Source organism: Plutella xylostella, chromosome 29, assembly GCF_932276165.1.
Source record: "Plutella xylostella chromosome 29, ilPluXylo3.1, whole genome shotgun sequence".
Taxonomy (NCBI): Eukaryota; Metazoa; Arthropoda; class Insecta; order Lepidoptera; family Plutellidae; genus Plutella; species Plutella xylostella.
The window spans coordinates 5,147,093-5,162,570 of NC_064009.1; the positions used below are offsets into that span (position 1 = coordinate 5,147,093).

General features: G+C 37.0%; 1 protein-coding gene across 1 annotated transcript in view; it reads left to right on the plus strand.

The window, feature by feature from the left end:
- Positions 1-15,478, plus strand: part of LOC105393488 (BAI1-associated protein 3) — an 86,707-nt gene that overhangs the window by 60,394 nt on the left and 10,835 nt on the right. The window contains exons 17-19 of the mRNA XM_048631517.1: positions 2,572-2,654; positions 5,132-5,195; positions 6,411-6,571. Of these exons, the coding sequence (XP_048487474.1) occupies positions 2,572-2,654; positions 5,132-5,195; positions 6,411-6,571 (308 nt within the window). The remainder of the gene's footprint in view (positions 1-2,571; positions 2,655-5,131; positions 5,196-6,410; positions 6,572-15,478) is intronic.

Consider the following 15,478-nt stretch of genomic DNA (forward strand, 5'->3'; position numbering starts at 1 on the left):
GCGGGTCAATATTGATTGAAATCAGCGGACACGCACCTGGCCCTGACGGCTCTCTTGTTAGCTGCCTCGGATTCATTCATCAGTGGTGGCCTTTCAGATTTTCTGTTGAGATTTTCACGGTTGTTTTGGTGTGTATTGGGGGTGGCGGCGATGATAGTTAGCTCGTGTAACGCCCCTAAATAATTTTTTTTTTTTTTTTTTATTTTAGTTTTTATTGAAAATCCAACAGCGTTACATTGTAAAAATTAATGCTAAGTACAAACAAAACAGTAAGGCTAATAATAGGATTCACAGTAAGATTACTATAGTAAATTCTATATCGAGATCGGGACAGATCACAAAAAAGGCTTAAAAAACTTAGGTATATATAAGTAACATAACTATAATCTTATCAATTAGATAACTTAAATGTAACTAAATAGGTTTAACTAAATAGGTCCAACTAACTGCATAATGATGTGAGTATAGTACTTACGTAATTAAAGTTAAAATTAAAGTCTTGTTTGTAAGGCAAAAAAACCATCATTCATCAAGTAAAATTGATTAGCTTCTCAGAGTAGTGTTTGGGAAGAAGGATAGGGTAACAAATAGGAATTAAGACTAATTATACTAATAAATATAAGTTGTATATATAAATTACTGTTATAAAAAATATTAAATAGATAATACATAATTACAATACATACATAAGTACTTACGATAAGTAAAAATTTACTATCAAATACATACATATAAATATATAGGTATAATTAATACATTAAATTAGAATTGGTAATGATAGGGGTAGGATAGATATTATCTGTTTGTGAGTATATCTATAATTTGTTTTTTAAAACACATTTTAGAACAGTTAAAAATATCAATATTTCCGAATCTCTTGTTGAAAGTCTGTGTTATTCGGTTGAGTACAGAATTAGCAGCATAATTAGTGGAGCAAGATGGAACGTGAAACAAAGGCGTATGACGGGTGCGACGGCCTGGTACTCGGTATCCCACGCTACCTACCAGCTCAGGACAGTCTAGTAATCCTCGCACGATGTCATACAGCAAGCACATATCAAGCACTGTTCTGCGTTCTTCTAGCGTTAACAGTCCATGCATAATGGTTTTAGTCTTAATGGAAACATAATTTGTCACATTCTTTAACCCATTATATAGCGATATCCTAATAAGAGTTACCATGTTCAGTCATTCTTTTGTTTTATTTTAGTAAATATGAGTTTATTAAAAAAACCGCAAAATTCAACTTAATCTGTAAAGTAAACAATGCAGGTGTGTCTAGTAAAATCAATCCCTGTAAGTAATTAAATTCTCATCTCAATATTTAATTGAAGCCACAAATTATTAACTTTTGGCAGAAAATTTTATGATAATAAAGTTTTCCAAAGTAATTAATTCAGCAACAAATTCTATAATTTTCCACTCCGCATGTATTACATTATATACTTATACCTGTATATATGGTGAGTCACGAAGACGCTCATGTCAGTGTTTCAAATTACCTCATGATGTTTATTATGATAAAGGAAAAGAAGGGTTATGTGAGCGTGTGATGTTTGTATCGGTTATTTTTACGACATCTCAACGCCGTTATTACATTAACCACCAGTGTTGTAAATTGTAACCCAAAAAGACTTTACTCAGCATTTGTCACTTAGAACCGCTTTAGAAAAATAATGACTATGGATTCATCTCGTTATAATAAAAAGTGTATTGAATTTTTACATAGAATAGGAACATTTTATTTGTTAAGTATTTCACATACCGATTCCTCGGTGAAGCATGATAGAAACTGTAATTTGATGTTTAAGATCTCATGTATAACCTTGTTTCTTGTGAATAAATGAATTCTATTCTATTCTATTCTATTCTAATAAATAATTAAAATGGAATTAATTATCAACCGCTACTCCATATGAATAAAAAACCGAAAACTTGCTTAACTGGTTCCGAATGAATTAAAATATATCCAACGTGAAATGGTGGAATGAAATACCGAAAGAGTATCGAATGGAACGTCAATTATTATTCCACCGCTCGTCTCGCCATGTCGACGTCTGCCGTGTCAGATACAACATGCTCCCTCGAGCGAGTAAATAAAAACTATTTTCAGTTTGTATGTCCAACGCTCATGATTTTTAATCAAAACATTTCACCACCGTTATTGTTTTTTGTTTGAAAAATAAAAACGATCTCTGAAACTGAAAACTCAATTAAGAACTTCCGAGAGCTTTTCGTAGGAAAACATTGTGTAAAGCTACCTACCGGCTACTGCCAACGGGTTTCAGACATGTGTTGGCGGATTTTACCGTAGTTTTCAGTTTACCAGGAATAAAGGAAATTTAAATATCTTTACCTTAATTTCCATTCAAAAATTCTGATGTTATGAATATTTTAACAGGAAATATCATGTTAAACTGTATCTATTCAACTAGTAAAAATCATAGTATGTGAAAGGTAGTACTGGTTGAGGCCGTATCCACCTTGGCCTATCTTACTCAGAATTTATTAGATTTCATAATTATTGTAACACATTGTTGTCATCTACATGGGTGCATTTGTTTGTGGCAGTTGGTTCGAGCCGCTGATCGACCGCTGGCTGGCGGTTACCAAGACCATGGCGCTGCAGCGGGTGCGCGCCGCCGTCGAGCTGGGTGAGTGTGTCACCTGCTAGCCTAGCACGGGGCGCAAGACGTGACAAAAGACCGTCGCTCTTGAAGCCGTGCGATGTGCGCGTCTTCCACTCCGTGCTAGCCCTCCAGTACTTAAAACAGTCTGGGGCCAAGAAGCTTTTCCCCTATCAGAGTGACTACTTATTACTACTTAAATAAAATAGAATATACGTATAAGTTTTTTGTCCCAAACTGTAAAACGCCGATGTGTTAACTTGGCACCTGGCAAACGTCAACCAGGGTTAAGCCGGGCCAAGTTAACTCGTCCTCCAAACTGGAGATTCATCTGCCATTGGGTCCAGCCAAGTAAAATATCCACCTGTTGGGGTTGAATGAAATGCTAAATATAACTCAATAGAGTTCAACCCAAAGGTCAATCAATCTACTTATACTTACATATTTTATAAACACAAAAAAACGGACTACATTTACTCTGTTGAACTACATACAGTTTATTTAATTTAGTTAGAAACTACATTTACTCATATAGGAAATTTATTAAACAGGTATGAACCTATATGCTACCAAGTTGTAAGTTTGTCTTGTTATGTATCGATAGAGAATACCTAGTATTTCTGTAGGTACGCGGTAAGTACCAGTTCCAGTTCCAGGTACATTTTGTAAGTAACACTTACAGTACATTTTGTAAGTAACAGTTACAGGTTTATACACTAGAATGGTTCTACAGATGTGGACATTGTTAAGTGTTGCTGCGCGGCCGTGTGAACGCTGTTTCCGTCCCGGAATGAGAAATGTAATGTTTGTCCGGGGAATCGGCGATCGGCCGGCCACGTTACAGTGATAAATGTTTGTGGGCATGACCAATGTTACTTAAAGGAACACATTCGTGGAAAAATGTACGATGTAGTTGGTTTTTAAACGGTAACGCCAAATAAGAAAAAAAAACTATAGCTTATATCGAAATACGTTTCGATCAAAACAAAATTAAAATGTAAATTTGTCGGACAACAAAAAAATATTCCAGGCGTTGCCGACTAAAAGGATTTTAATGGAAAATTCAGTGAACTTTCATCGGTCCCTCAACTCAAGTTACTTACATACACTTTCCGAAACAAATAAGTTCGCGTTTTCGATTTCCAATCTGTGATAGGGGCTTCGGGAGCTCGGGGGAAATTGAGACGAAATAGTGTCCAAATGATGCTTCACGGCCGCGCCGCACTTACACAAATCAACAACTAGGCCTTTCCTGAATACAAGGTGATTGTTGTGTTGATTTTCTTTCTTTTGGAAAGGTTTAGTCCGCAGAAAAGCTCATAATTTTTACAGGGAAAGATCCAGTCCTATGCTTGTGATCTAAAATTCTCACTCGCTACGACAGCCAGTTATGAAAGAGATAACCATTTATATTTAACTCTGTAAAATGGTAATAAAATGAAAACATGATTATAACTATTATGCTGCATTGATTTAATAAATTTGAAATAGCTCCTTGAAATCCTTATAATTATAATTATGCTCCTAATCACTTACCTAGTTGGGCGCATAAGTTCTGATTTCTGTATTGTACCGATTGTGTAACATTTTCTGTATTGGTATTCGTCACATTCACGATACTCGCAGACACGGTGAGGCGTTTAGAGAACGTTCGAGATCGAGACGAGTGTAATTGTACTCGGGACGGGGCGAGTGGAACTAAATCATGTGTGAAGTGAGGAGCGAATTGCCGGTATTACACAGGATTGTGGCAATAGATGTAACTACAGGATTTTATTGAAATGGCGATGAAAGTCCTAAAGCACTTATAAGTATAAAACAAGCTTAATGGAAAGCTGAAACAATAAATTTATTAATGTTATTTCGAACGGCTTAGGCACAGTCTAGGAAAAGGTAACGTGACCCTTCTTAGTTAGGGTACCTACGTAAATGTAAAGCACTTATTTAAATACATATAAAAACAGCGTTTAACTAAATCTCTCTATTAAAATTCTACGAAACGTTTTATTTAATTCAAGATCATTTAAACGTAGCTACAAATCAGTACTCCGAATGAACTTGGCTCAATTTCACGTGATCGCCGCCCCGGATGTTTTCAGGTCGGAGGCTAAGGGCTACCCCGCCCCGCGCCCCGCGCCCGCACCCCCTCGTCCCTTCAACCGCCATCATTTAGATAACCATCAAACTAAAACTGTGCCACAACACGAACACTTTTCTATTCCTTTGATACAAATTACGGTCCGTTTACAAAAGGTTAAACCTCCCCCGTCGATTTAACACATTTGCGTCGCTACTATTCCCAAAGTGTTAATAGCGCGGTGCTAAAATTGTATACGGCCTGCCGTAACTGATTTCATGGAGAGCTTTGTGAATTTTCCAGCAAGTTTTATTAGTCGTTCACCCGTTTCCGATACATGAATATGTTCATAAAATGAATTATTCTGCAGCTGTTATATGTAGCTAAGTGGTGGGTAGCACTTAGTGAAGAAAGTGTGTGTTTTCAGACCGGCCGGTGGAGGCGGAGCGCATCGTGAAGCACAGCACCTCCTCGGTGGACACCGCAGCCTGGTGACACTTCTTTTTTCTAAAACTTCTAGAAACTTCCCACTCAAGATGCTTGTCTTGACCACGCGATGTTATTTCTAACCGACTTCGAAAAAAGGAAGAGATCCTCAATTCGTCTCTTTTTTTTAAGTTAATTAGTACAGTAAGTATCCTGTTTTCTCAGCAAAGCGTCAGATTTCATTTCATTTCCTTATAGTTGGCTAATGACAAAGTGCCATGTTTTAATTTTAACAAAACCTTTGATTTAAGAGAGATCGTAGCGAGTTTCATGCAAAATATCGGCCGTAGCGAGCGGGCGGAAAAATCTAATAAAACGTTTCACCGCCCACCGGCGGCCGCTCCTCCTGCATTAATGCGAATATATCACAGCCGCTCTCGAATACCGGCCTGGCAACATTCACTGACTTTCACCTCGCTTTACGACGCAGATAAAACTTGTTTTACTACTTTCTTCGCCTTCATCAAATATTTCATACGAAATTGATGTTGTCACCTTTAATACTTTTTGTAAGATTCTCGGTTTAATCATAACGATATATTATAAAGCCTTCTTTTTATGTTAAAGTAGGTAATGTCCTGCTGAATTTAGTTCTGAAATCATAACATGGCTTTCACTCACAAAAAATAATATACTGTTTTACATTTCATTCATGCTCATAACCTTTAAGATTGTATAAAAGCCTTACGCATTTTCATGCATGGCATTTTCTTACGATACTTAAGCGGATGTGAGCGCGATTCCCATCCAAACTTGTTCCGTCAAGGAATGTGAAGTACCACTTTTGTATGGACCGCGCTTAATTCTTACCCCAAATCTGCCCAAATCTCATATCCACTTCCTTGGGCGGGTTTTTGATTTGTAACTAACTTTAACCATTCGGTGTCAAACATGACAGCTGCATATATATATTTTTTTCTAAGCCATATCTCCATATGAAATTCATGACAGATATGTCAAAAGCCAACCACTACTCCCTGGTTATGCTCTAACCGACTATGGAGAAATTGGCACTTAGTTTCATCATACTCGGTTAGATCAGAAACAGGGATTAGTTGTTGACTTTTGATAAATCTGTCATTTAATATGAAGATGACGTATAATTGATGAACTAATCCCTGGTTATGATTTAACCGAGTATGATGAAACTGGGGCTAATAGTTGCAATTGTTTGACCAATGGTTGAAAAAACTGGCTCTTCATTTCATTCATTTCTCCAGCCTGTACCACATGCGTCTGGTGTGGCGCGCCATCGGCGGCGCGGACGAGGGCTCCGCGGGCGGCGGGCTGCGGCTCCTGGAGGCGGCCTGCGCCACCGCGCTGCACTACGCCGACCTGGTGCACGGCGCGCTGGCCGACCAGGGGTATTATGAGAACCATGGTAAGTGGTGTTGGCTGCTGGTGAGCTGCGCAGGGTCGTTGTCGATGAAGACAAACTCGTTTAATGTTCTACTGTATCGTAATATAAATATTCTACTTGATTGTACCCAACATGTATATTGTGTACACTACTTTATTTGTATTGATATCTTGTACAGTAATATATTATATGTTTTTATATATTATAACACTTACACTGTAATGCAACACCAACATGTATCGATGCATAAATTAAATCTACTTTCTAATGCCAACGTGTATTTCAAGGATGCAGTGAAAAACCAAAAAATAAAATATGATAATATATTGTTTAAAAAAAATATTGCAGTAAGGGAATTTATAAATATTATTGACCTCAAATCATTATTATTCATTATTAATCATTATTATTCATCAAATCATTAGTACATTATTATTTAGAAACTCAATATGAAGACTAACAAAAAAAGTGCTAATCTTAAACTGGGATTATTAAACGTTTGCTCACTAAATACTGGTTGTGATGAACTACAGGTTATGATGGATAGGCATGCACCAGATATTCTGGCTTTAAATGAAACATGGACAAAAGAGGGACAGGAAGTGTATGCTCCAGTAATACCAGGTTACACACTAAGGAATACACCTCGGCCGGATGATAAAAGAGGCGGTGGTGTCGGCTTCTATGTGCGACGCGGACTGCGCGTACGCCACAAGCCGCACCCCCCCTCCGCGCTCGAGCAGATGTGGCTGGAGCTGACAGTGAGAGGCGCGGGCCGCATCGCCATCGGCACAGCGTACCGCCCCGGCTCCGGGCTCTCGCCAAATGCCGCCATCGACGCGCTCAGCGAGTCCGTAAGTATGTTTGGCTATTGTGACTACATATTGATCTTTTCGGATTTCAATGTTGATTTACTTAAACCTAACGTGGATGCGGCCCCTGAACTACTATCATTTTTCAAGCAACAAAATCTATTCCAACTAGTTCAGGAGCCAACAAGAGTTAAAAATGGATCATCCACCCTGTTAGACCTTGTAATAACTGACAGTCGAGACATCTGCAAATCTGTGAGTGTACACCATAACCATATTTTAAATGACCATGGTCTGGTAATGACCGAATTTAATATTAAAACTAGAGGTCGCGTTGTGGCGCGGGCTGCAAGCAGCCGCGCGGGGCTTTGATGCTTTTGGTTTAGGTGGGAGACAGTTTTCAGTATGAATTTCAGTTTCAGCAGGGTATTGACTTGAGTATACCGTAGCAAATCTTTCTTGCGTTTTGTTATGCCTTGAAAACTGTGTTCACTATGTTTTTTTTTTTAATTAAAGGGGTACTGACGATTTTGTTTGACGTGTGAAACAGTTTTCAGTATGAATTTCAGTTTCAGCAGGGTATTGACTTGAATTTACCGTAGAAAATCTTTCTTGCGTTTTGTTATGCCTTAAAAACTGTGTTCACTATGATTTTTTTTTTATTAAAGGGGTACTGACGATTTTGTTTGACGTGGGAAACAGTTTTCAGTATGAATTTCAGTTTCAGCAGGGTATTGACTTGAATATACCGTAGCAAATCATTCTTGCGTTATGTTATGCCTTAAAAACGATTTTCACTATGGTTTTCATTATAACAGGGGTACTGATGATTTTTGTTTTATTTGGGATACGGTTTTCAGTATGAATTTTGGTGAGATACGGTTATTCACTTGACTATAACGTATCGAATATTTTATGGGGTTTAGTTTTCTCTTGTGGTGTCGGCATTTTGTGAGTGGAACTTTTTCATTGCCCGGGAGTGTACAACGGATATTTCTTGAATTTGGCTTTACATACCTAAGAAAAACTCCACAGGAATGTTAATATTTGCCTTGAAAACTATTTAAATTATGAATAACGGATTGTCTCACACAAATACGGTAGAGAAACTGATCTATATGGTTATTTTTTGGTTTCGTAAACTTTACCTAGTATCGAGATGACATAGTTTTGTGTACAAATATTGGATTATTTAATACCTCATAAATCTGAGTCACATCCTATTCTATTCTATTCTATTGTGTGTAAGTACCTACACCTGGCTCTTTCGAGTGGAACCTTTGTGCATATCCCCAAGGTCTTAACTGCCTTCCTATGCTTGGACCATTTCCCACCACGCTGGTCCACTGCGGGTTGGTGGGTTCAGATATGCAGGTTTCCTCACGATGTCTTCCTTCACCGTAAGAGCGATGGTATACATTGTACTTAAGTTAAAAGAACTCATTGGTACATGTCAGCGCCGGGATTCGAACCCGTATCTCTGGCGTGAGAAGCGGGCTCTTACCCGACTGAGCTACCACCGCTCACCTCCATTCGCGCGTTTTTCTAGCGTCTCGATTATTAGTTTACCTACTTTGTTCTGAAGAGAAACTTTTTCATAGCAACGAAATTCACAGGCTTTTTTATTCATTAATTTCTTACTCGGGTTTGCTTTTGAGACAATTTTTTTTTTTTATTCTCACTCGAACACACACACTTTGAACATTTCCTATGATTGTTGTTTACAGAAGTATGGTTTACTTCAATTTAATCCATAATTGGAACTATAAACGCGCCCAAACCTTTGTCTATCTTTTTTATTCATTCAAGGTATTTCTTTGCCACAATCGGCTCTCAGGTTATATCTAGTTGTGTTGACGAGGGTTTGAGTGGTGTTGTTTCGCTTCGCTCTGCGCTCCAGGGTTTGCGGTATGGTGGTTTGATTTGTTTTGCCTCGCTTCGCTCGGCTCCTCTTTTACGGTAAGGTTATACTTAAGTTGTATTACCTCGCTGCGCTCGGCTATTCGGTGGTTGTGGTATAATGTTTTGAAATGTTTTGCCTCGCTGCGCTCGGCTCTCCAAGGTTTGTGGTATGATGATTTGGATTTTTTAGCCTCGCTGCGCTCGGCTCTCCAGTTAAACAGGCAGTTGGTGATTAAAGTAATTTAGCCTCGCTGCGCTCGGCTCCTCTCCTGGTCTCGGAATGGTAGTCTCGGTTGTTTTGCCTCGCTTCGCTCGGCTCTTCGGGTTTTCGGATGTTGGTTTCAGTAGTTTTGCCTCGCTCCGCTCGGCTCTCTAGGTTTTGGATTGATGGTTTAGGTTGTTTTGCCTCGCTTCGCTCGGCTTTCCACTTCTTAAACGGGACTTTTCCCGTAGTTTTTCTTTATTGATATTGATAATTATGATACGTAATGCCTCGCTTCGCTCGGATTTCTTTCTTTTATGGCAGGGTTACTTGTGGGATGCCTCGCTGCGCTCGGCTGGTTTTATTTTGGTATAGCTTGTAGAAGAACTATGGCCTCGCTGCGCTCGGCACTTACACTGTGGTAAAGTTGATTTACATTTTGTATATTTTTACAGAAAATATTTTTTCCTTTAAAAGTGGGGAGTTTTTATTTTAAAAAATAATTCTTTGTATTTATCTTCAAAAATGCGCCATATTCCACAAATCTGTCTGAAAACTTCAAAGGGGTGAAATTGCTAATGTTGGTAATTTTTTCTACGTTTTTAGGGAAATTTTGATTTTTTTCCTACAAGTGGGGAGTTTTTTATTTTAAATAATTATTGTTTGTATTTATCTACACAAATGCGCCAAATACCATAAATCTGTCCGAGCACTTCAACGGGGTGAAATTGCTAATGTTGGTAATTTTTTCTACGTTTTTAGGGAAAATTTAATTTTTCCCCTTTAAGTGGGGAGTTTATATTTTAAATTAAAATTGTATGCATTTAACTACACAAACACGCTATACATTTGAAACCCCTCAGACCATCTCAAAGTGATAAAATTGCATATTTATGTAAATTTTCCCATGTTTTTAGGGAAGTTTTGTTTTTTTTTCTATAAGTGGGGAGTTTTTATTATTAATTAAAAATCTATGCATTTAACTACACAAACGCGCCATACATTCGAATCCCCTCAGACCATCACAAAACGATAAAATTGCATATTCATGTAAAATTTCCCATGTTTTTAGGGAAATTTTGTTTTTTCCCCTAAAAATGGGGAGTTTTATTTCATAAGCAAACTAAATGCATTCACCTTCACAAACGCGCTCTACAAGTCAAAACTGTCAGACCACTCAATACAGGTGAAATAGCCTTAAAACATGTAAAATTTCTCTTTTACAAAATGGCTGCCACTTCATCCGCCATTTTGATTTTTGCAGTTTTCGGAATTTTCCCATGAATTTCACCATATATCCAACCATGTACAAAGAAAAACATCACCCCACCTCCTCCCCTTCTGGGAGATCAATTCACCTCAACTTGAATCGACGTCGAACTTTTTCAAAAATATAATCTCCCGTATTTCTCAGGGTTGCCAGCCGAAAGTAATAAAAATAGTCAAATGTCATTAGTATGAGCCTTTCTGACTAAACTGCATCATTTTTTGAAATCCAAAACGGTTATTTCTATTTTTCAGGTTTTTGGGGAAAATCTCAAAATTTTCCCTAAAAATGGGGAAATTTTATTTAACTGGTATAGTCTACCCAACAAACTACACAAATGCGCTATACAAGACGAATCTCCCCAACCACTCTAAACATGTGAAAAAACCAATCAAAAATCGTGAAAAAAAGTCACTTTTAAAAAATGGCCGCCAAAGCAGTCCGCCATTTTGTTTTTTCAACTTTTCGGAATTTTCCCATAAACTGCACCATACATCAGACCGTGTACAAAAAAAACATCACTCCACCTGCCTCCCTTCTGGGAGATCAATTCACCTCAAGTTGGGTCGACGTAAAAAAATCCGAAAAAATATAATCTCGTCTATCGCCCAGGGTTGCCAGTCGAAAGTAATAAAAATGGTCAAATGTCATTAGTACGGGTCTTTCCGACAAAACTGCATCAAATTTTAAAATCAAAAGTGGCCATTTCTACTTTTCATGTTTTTGGGGAAAATCTCGAAATTTACCCTAAAAATGGGGAAAATTCTTTCACGTGGCAACTCTACTCGTCAAACTACACAACCGCTCTATACAAGTCAAACCTGTCAAATGCCTCAAACACAATAAAAAAATGCTTTGAAAATCCCCGAAAAAACACGTTTTTATAAAAAAATCTCCCCTCCACCCGCAATTAAAAAAAAATCATTTTTTGGAATTTTCCCCTAAATTCCATCATGTTCCCCACCGTTTACAAAAAACACCATCCCCCCACCTCCCCCCCTTCCGGGAGATCAATTCACCTCAAGTCGGGTCTGACACGCCCTAAACTTTGCTTCACTGCAACTCGGCCGCCATTTTGTTTTTTTATTTTTTTATATTTTTTTTATAATCTGTCAGGCATTCTAAACACACCCTCGAAATATAAAAAAATGTGTGGTCACCAAAATGGAGGAACAAAAAAAATTTTTTTTTTTTACAACTTTTTTTAAAAAGTCGAGGTTTTTCTCTACTCACCCGAGCACCCTGTACATTTCCCTAAAACATTTTCATATCAAAAAATGGCTCCTTCTGGGAGAACAATCATGTCAGTCAGTGTGTCAGTGGTAATCCAGCTATATATATTATAACAAGACAAATCTCCACAACCACTCTAAACACGTGAAAAAACCAATCAAAAATCGCGAAAAAAAGTCACTTTTACAAAAGGGCCGCCAAAGCAGTCCGCCATTTTGTTTTTTCAATTTTTCGGAAAACCGCCAATTCCACCAGTTTTTAAATGGATACGGGCCATTAATAAAATCGATAATGACTTATTTCTTAAAGATCTACATGCTATGCCATGGGAGGACGTGAACGAACAGGATAATATAGACGATATGGTAAAAGTGTTTAACTATTTATTGAATTTAATTTTTGATGAACATGCACCACTACAGAAAGTCAAAATTAAAGAAAGCCCTAGTCCCTGGATTACTGATAATATTAAATTAATGATGTCACTACGCGATAAAGCGCTTCATCGAGCAAATCGTACCCAAAAAGAATCGCATTTCGCATACTACAAGGATATGAAAAATATGGTCACTAGTGCACTGAGACGTGAGAAAGAAGCCTTTTTTTCTCATTACGTCAATAAAAACAAACACAAGCCACAACAAATGTGGAACTATCTTAAAAAGACATCAGTTCTTGGTAATTCAACCTTGCCAGATATTCCACCTAATCTAAATAATCCAGACGACATTAACAATTTTTTTTTGGATGTTCCGGGTGACAGCAATATAGATGAAAATTTGCTAAATTATTATAAACATAACCGTTTTGGATCAGACGATTTTAATCTGCATAACACTAACATGGATGAAGTTTCTAAAATCATACGTGCAATAACAACAAATGCCGCAGGTTGGGACACAGTCACAGCAGAAATGTTGCGAATGACCCTTCCAGTTACCCTTCCAATCATCACACGCATAATAAATGTTTCTATTAATGATAAAATATTTCCTGGTGATTGGAAGGTCGCTAAAGTAAAGCCACTACCAAAATCATCATCGGTAAAGCAACTCAATGATTTAAGAGCAATTAGTATACTACCGGTTATGTCTAAAATTATAGAGCGAGTGGTCTGTACGCAGTTAACCAAATTCCTTGAAAATTCAACTATTCTACCGGCTATTCAGTCAGGTTTCCGTGCGCAGCATGGCACCGCTACTGCCCTAGCTGAAGTAACAGACAATATAATTGCGTCAGCTGATGTAGGTGATGGTAGCATCCTAGTTTTACTAGATTTTTCCCGTGCGTTCGACTGTATCAGTGCTGAGCTCCTCTTGGCAAAAATGTCCTATTATGGCATCTCACATGCGGCTCGCGACTGGTTTAGTTCATTCTTACGTAATAGAACACAGTTTGTTGTTACCGAGGATGGTAAGGGAGAGCTCAAAAAATCACAACAGAAAATCATACCACGAGGATGCCCGCAGGGATCTATACTAAGTCCTTTATTATTTATTCTTTATACAACTGACCTCATAAAAAACATCAAACATTGTAAAATTCATTTATACGCGGATGACACCCAAGTTTATTGTTTTAAGCACCAAAAAACATTAGAAGCTGTGCAGCTTATAAATGAGGACTTAGGGAAAATTTATGAATGGACAAAAAAAAACGCACTAGTCCTTAACCCAAAAAAATCTAAATACCTAGTTTTAGGCACAAAACGACAGTGTGAACAAATTATAAAATATGCACCGGACTTAAAAATAAATGGCATAATGATCGAGCGAGTTAATCACGCAAAGAATCTGGGCTTACTGATGGACAGTGAACTACGTTTCGAGGAGCACATAAGCCAAAAAATAAGAACAGCTTTTTTCCGTCTAAAAGTTTTATACGGTATTAGAAGCTATTTAACTGAAGAAGTAAGGATCATGCTAACGGAAGCTTTAATTCTATCCATCTTTAACTATTGTGACGTAGTATACGGACCTAGGCTGCTAGAAAAAACCAGCCGTGCAATACAACGTGTGCAAAATGCATGTGCTAGGTTTTGCTTCACGATTCCCAAGCGTAGTCATATCACACCGTATCTAAACAATAAAAAAATTATAAAGATGCAAGGTCGCAGGGAACTTCATTTAGCCGGGCTTGTCTATAAAGTAGTGCGCAATAAAAAGCCGGAATACTTATATAATAAAATTGAGTGGCAAGGAGAATCGCATGGTATTCATACGCGTAGTAAAGCCCGTAAAATGATATCCTGCCCCAAGCATAAAACAAAGAATTATAAAGGATCCTTTAAATACGCCTCGTCCAAAATCTGGAACAACATACCACCCCCTATCCAAACCGCCATGACATATCTATCATTCAAAAATAATATGAAAAAATATATTTTAGATAAACAAATATCCCTAGCTAATATAACATATAATTTTGAAAAGAATTTAAACTAAATATAGTGCTTACCCAAATCAATCTTATTAATTTATCTCAGTTTAATATATTTTTTTAAATATTTAATATTTTTTTTTAAATATCTAGTATACAATCCCTACAGCAAAATACACACTTTCATCAAAATTCACTCACACAAACTTCAACACATATTATAAAGCACCGAATTTGCATAATATAATTACATTGTTTAAAACTATATATATAACACTGATTCCATTGTTTAAAACTATAATATACATACACAAAACATTATCTAACTCATACTTATCTACTCATTCAAAATTCTCAGTTACACATACCGATTTATTTATAAAAGTTTTATTTATTTTCATTTTATTTTTTTTAAAGATTATGAAATAAGTGCATGAAATTGTATTCTTCTTTTAGTTCTGTAGTTTACTCTACAAGGCGCCTCTGTTAGACTGTAAGGATCTTGTAAATTAAATAAACACACTGGGGCATGCTGAAAAACAGCGTCGATCGAAAACCAGTTTTCCGTCGACTTATGCTGAGCATGTCACCATTTGCCAAAAGAAAATTTTAATTTATTGAAGGACTTGTTTTAACTAAAATAGTATAATGTAACTTATTCATAATTAGTTATAATGTAGAATAAGTTATGTAAGGTCATTTTTATTTTGGCAATAAAGCATATTTTACTTTACTTTTACTTTTACTTACTTTTACTAATGCTCGTTCTACCAATCACGACCATTCACAGCGCCGTAATTATGGTGAATCGCGATATATTTACTACGTTTATGTACTTCGATTACGGACCCGTGCAGCGAGGATAGGAGTAAGTACTACGCAAACCGCGGAAGTCAGGAGAATATTATAGTGAGATGTGATCGGTTTTCCGAATGAATGCCTTATATGAATAATGCAAAAAATATTCAGTATTGAGTATCTACAAACATCCATTATTGTCTATCAGAACTTTCAGAATACTTGCTTCCAAAGCGATAAAATGAGTAGTTAACACTTATAAACATAAATACACGGCTAACGGAATGAAGAAGTTAAATTCGGGCTTGACAAGTTGTAATTTAGTGTTCATTAAA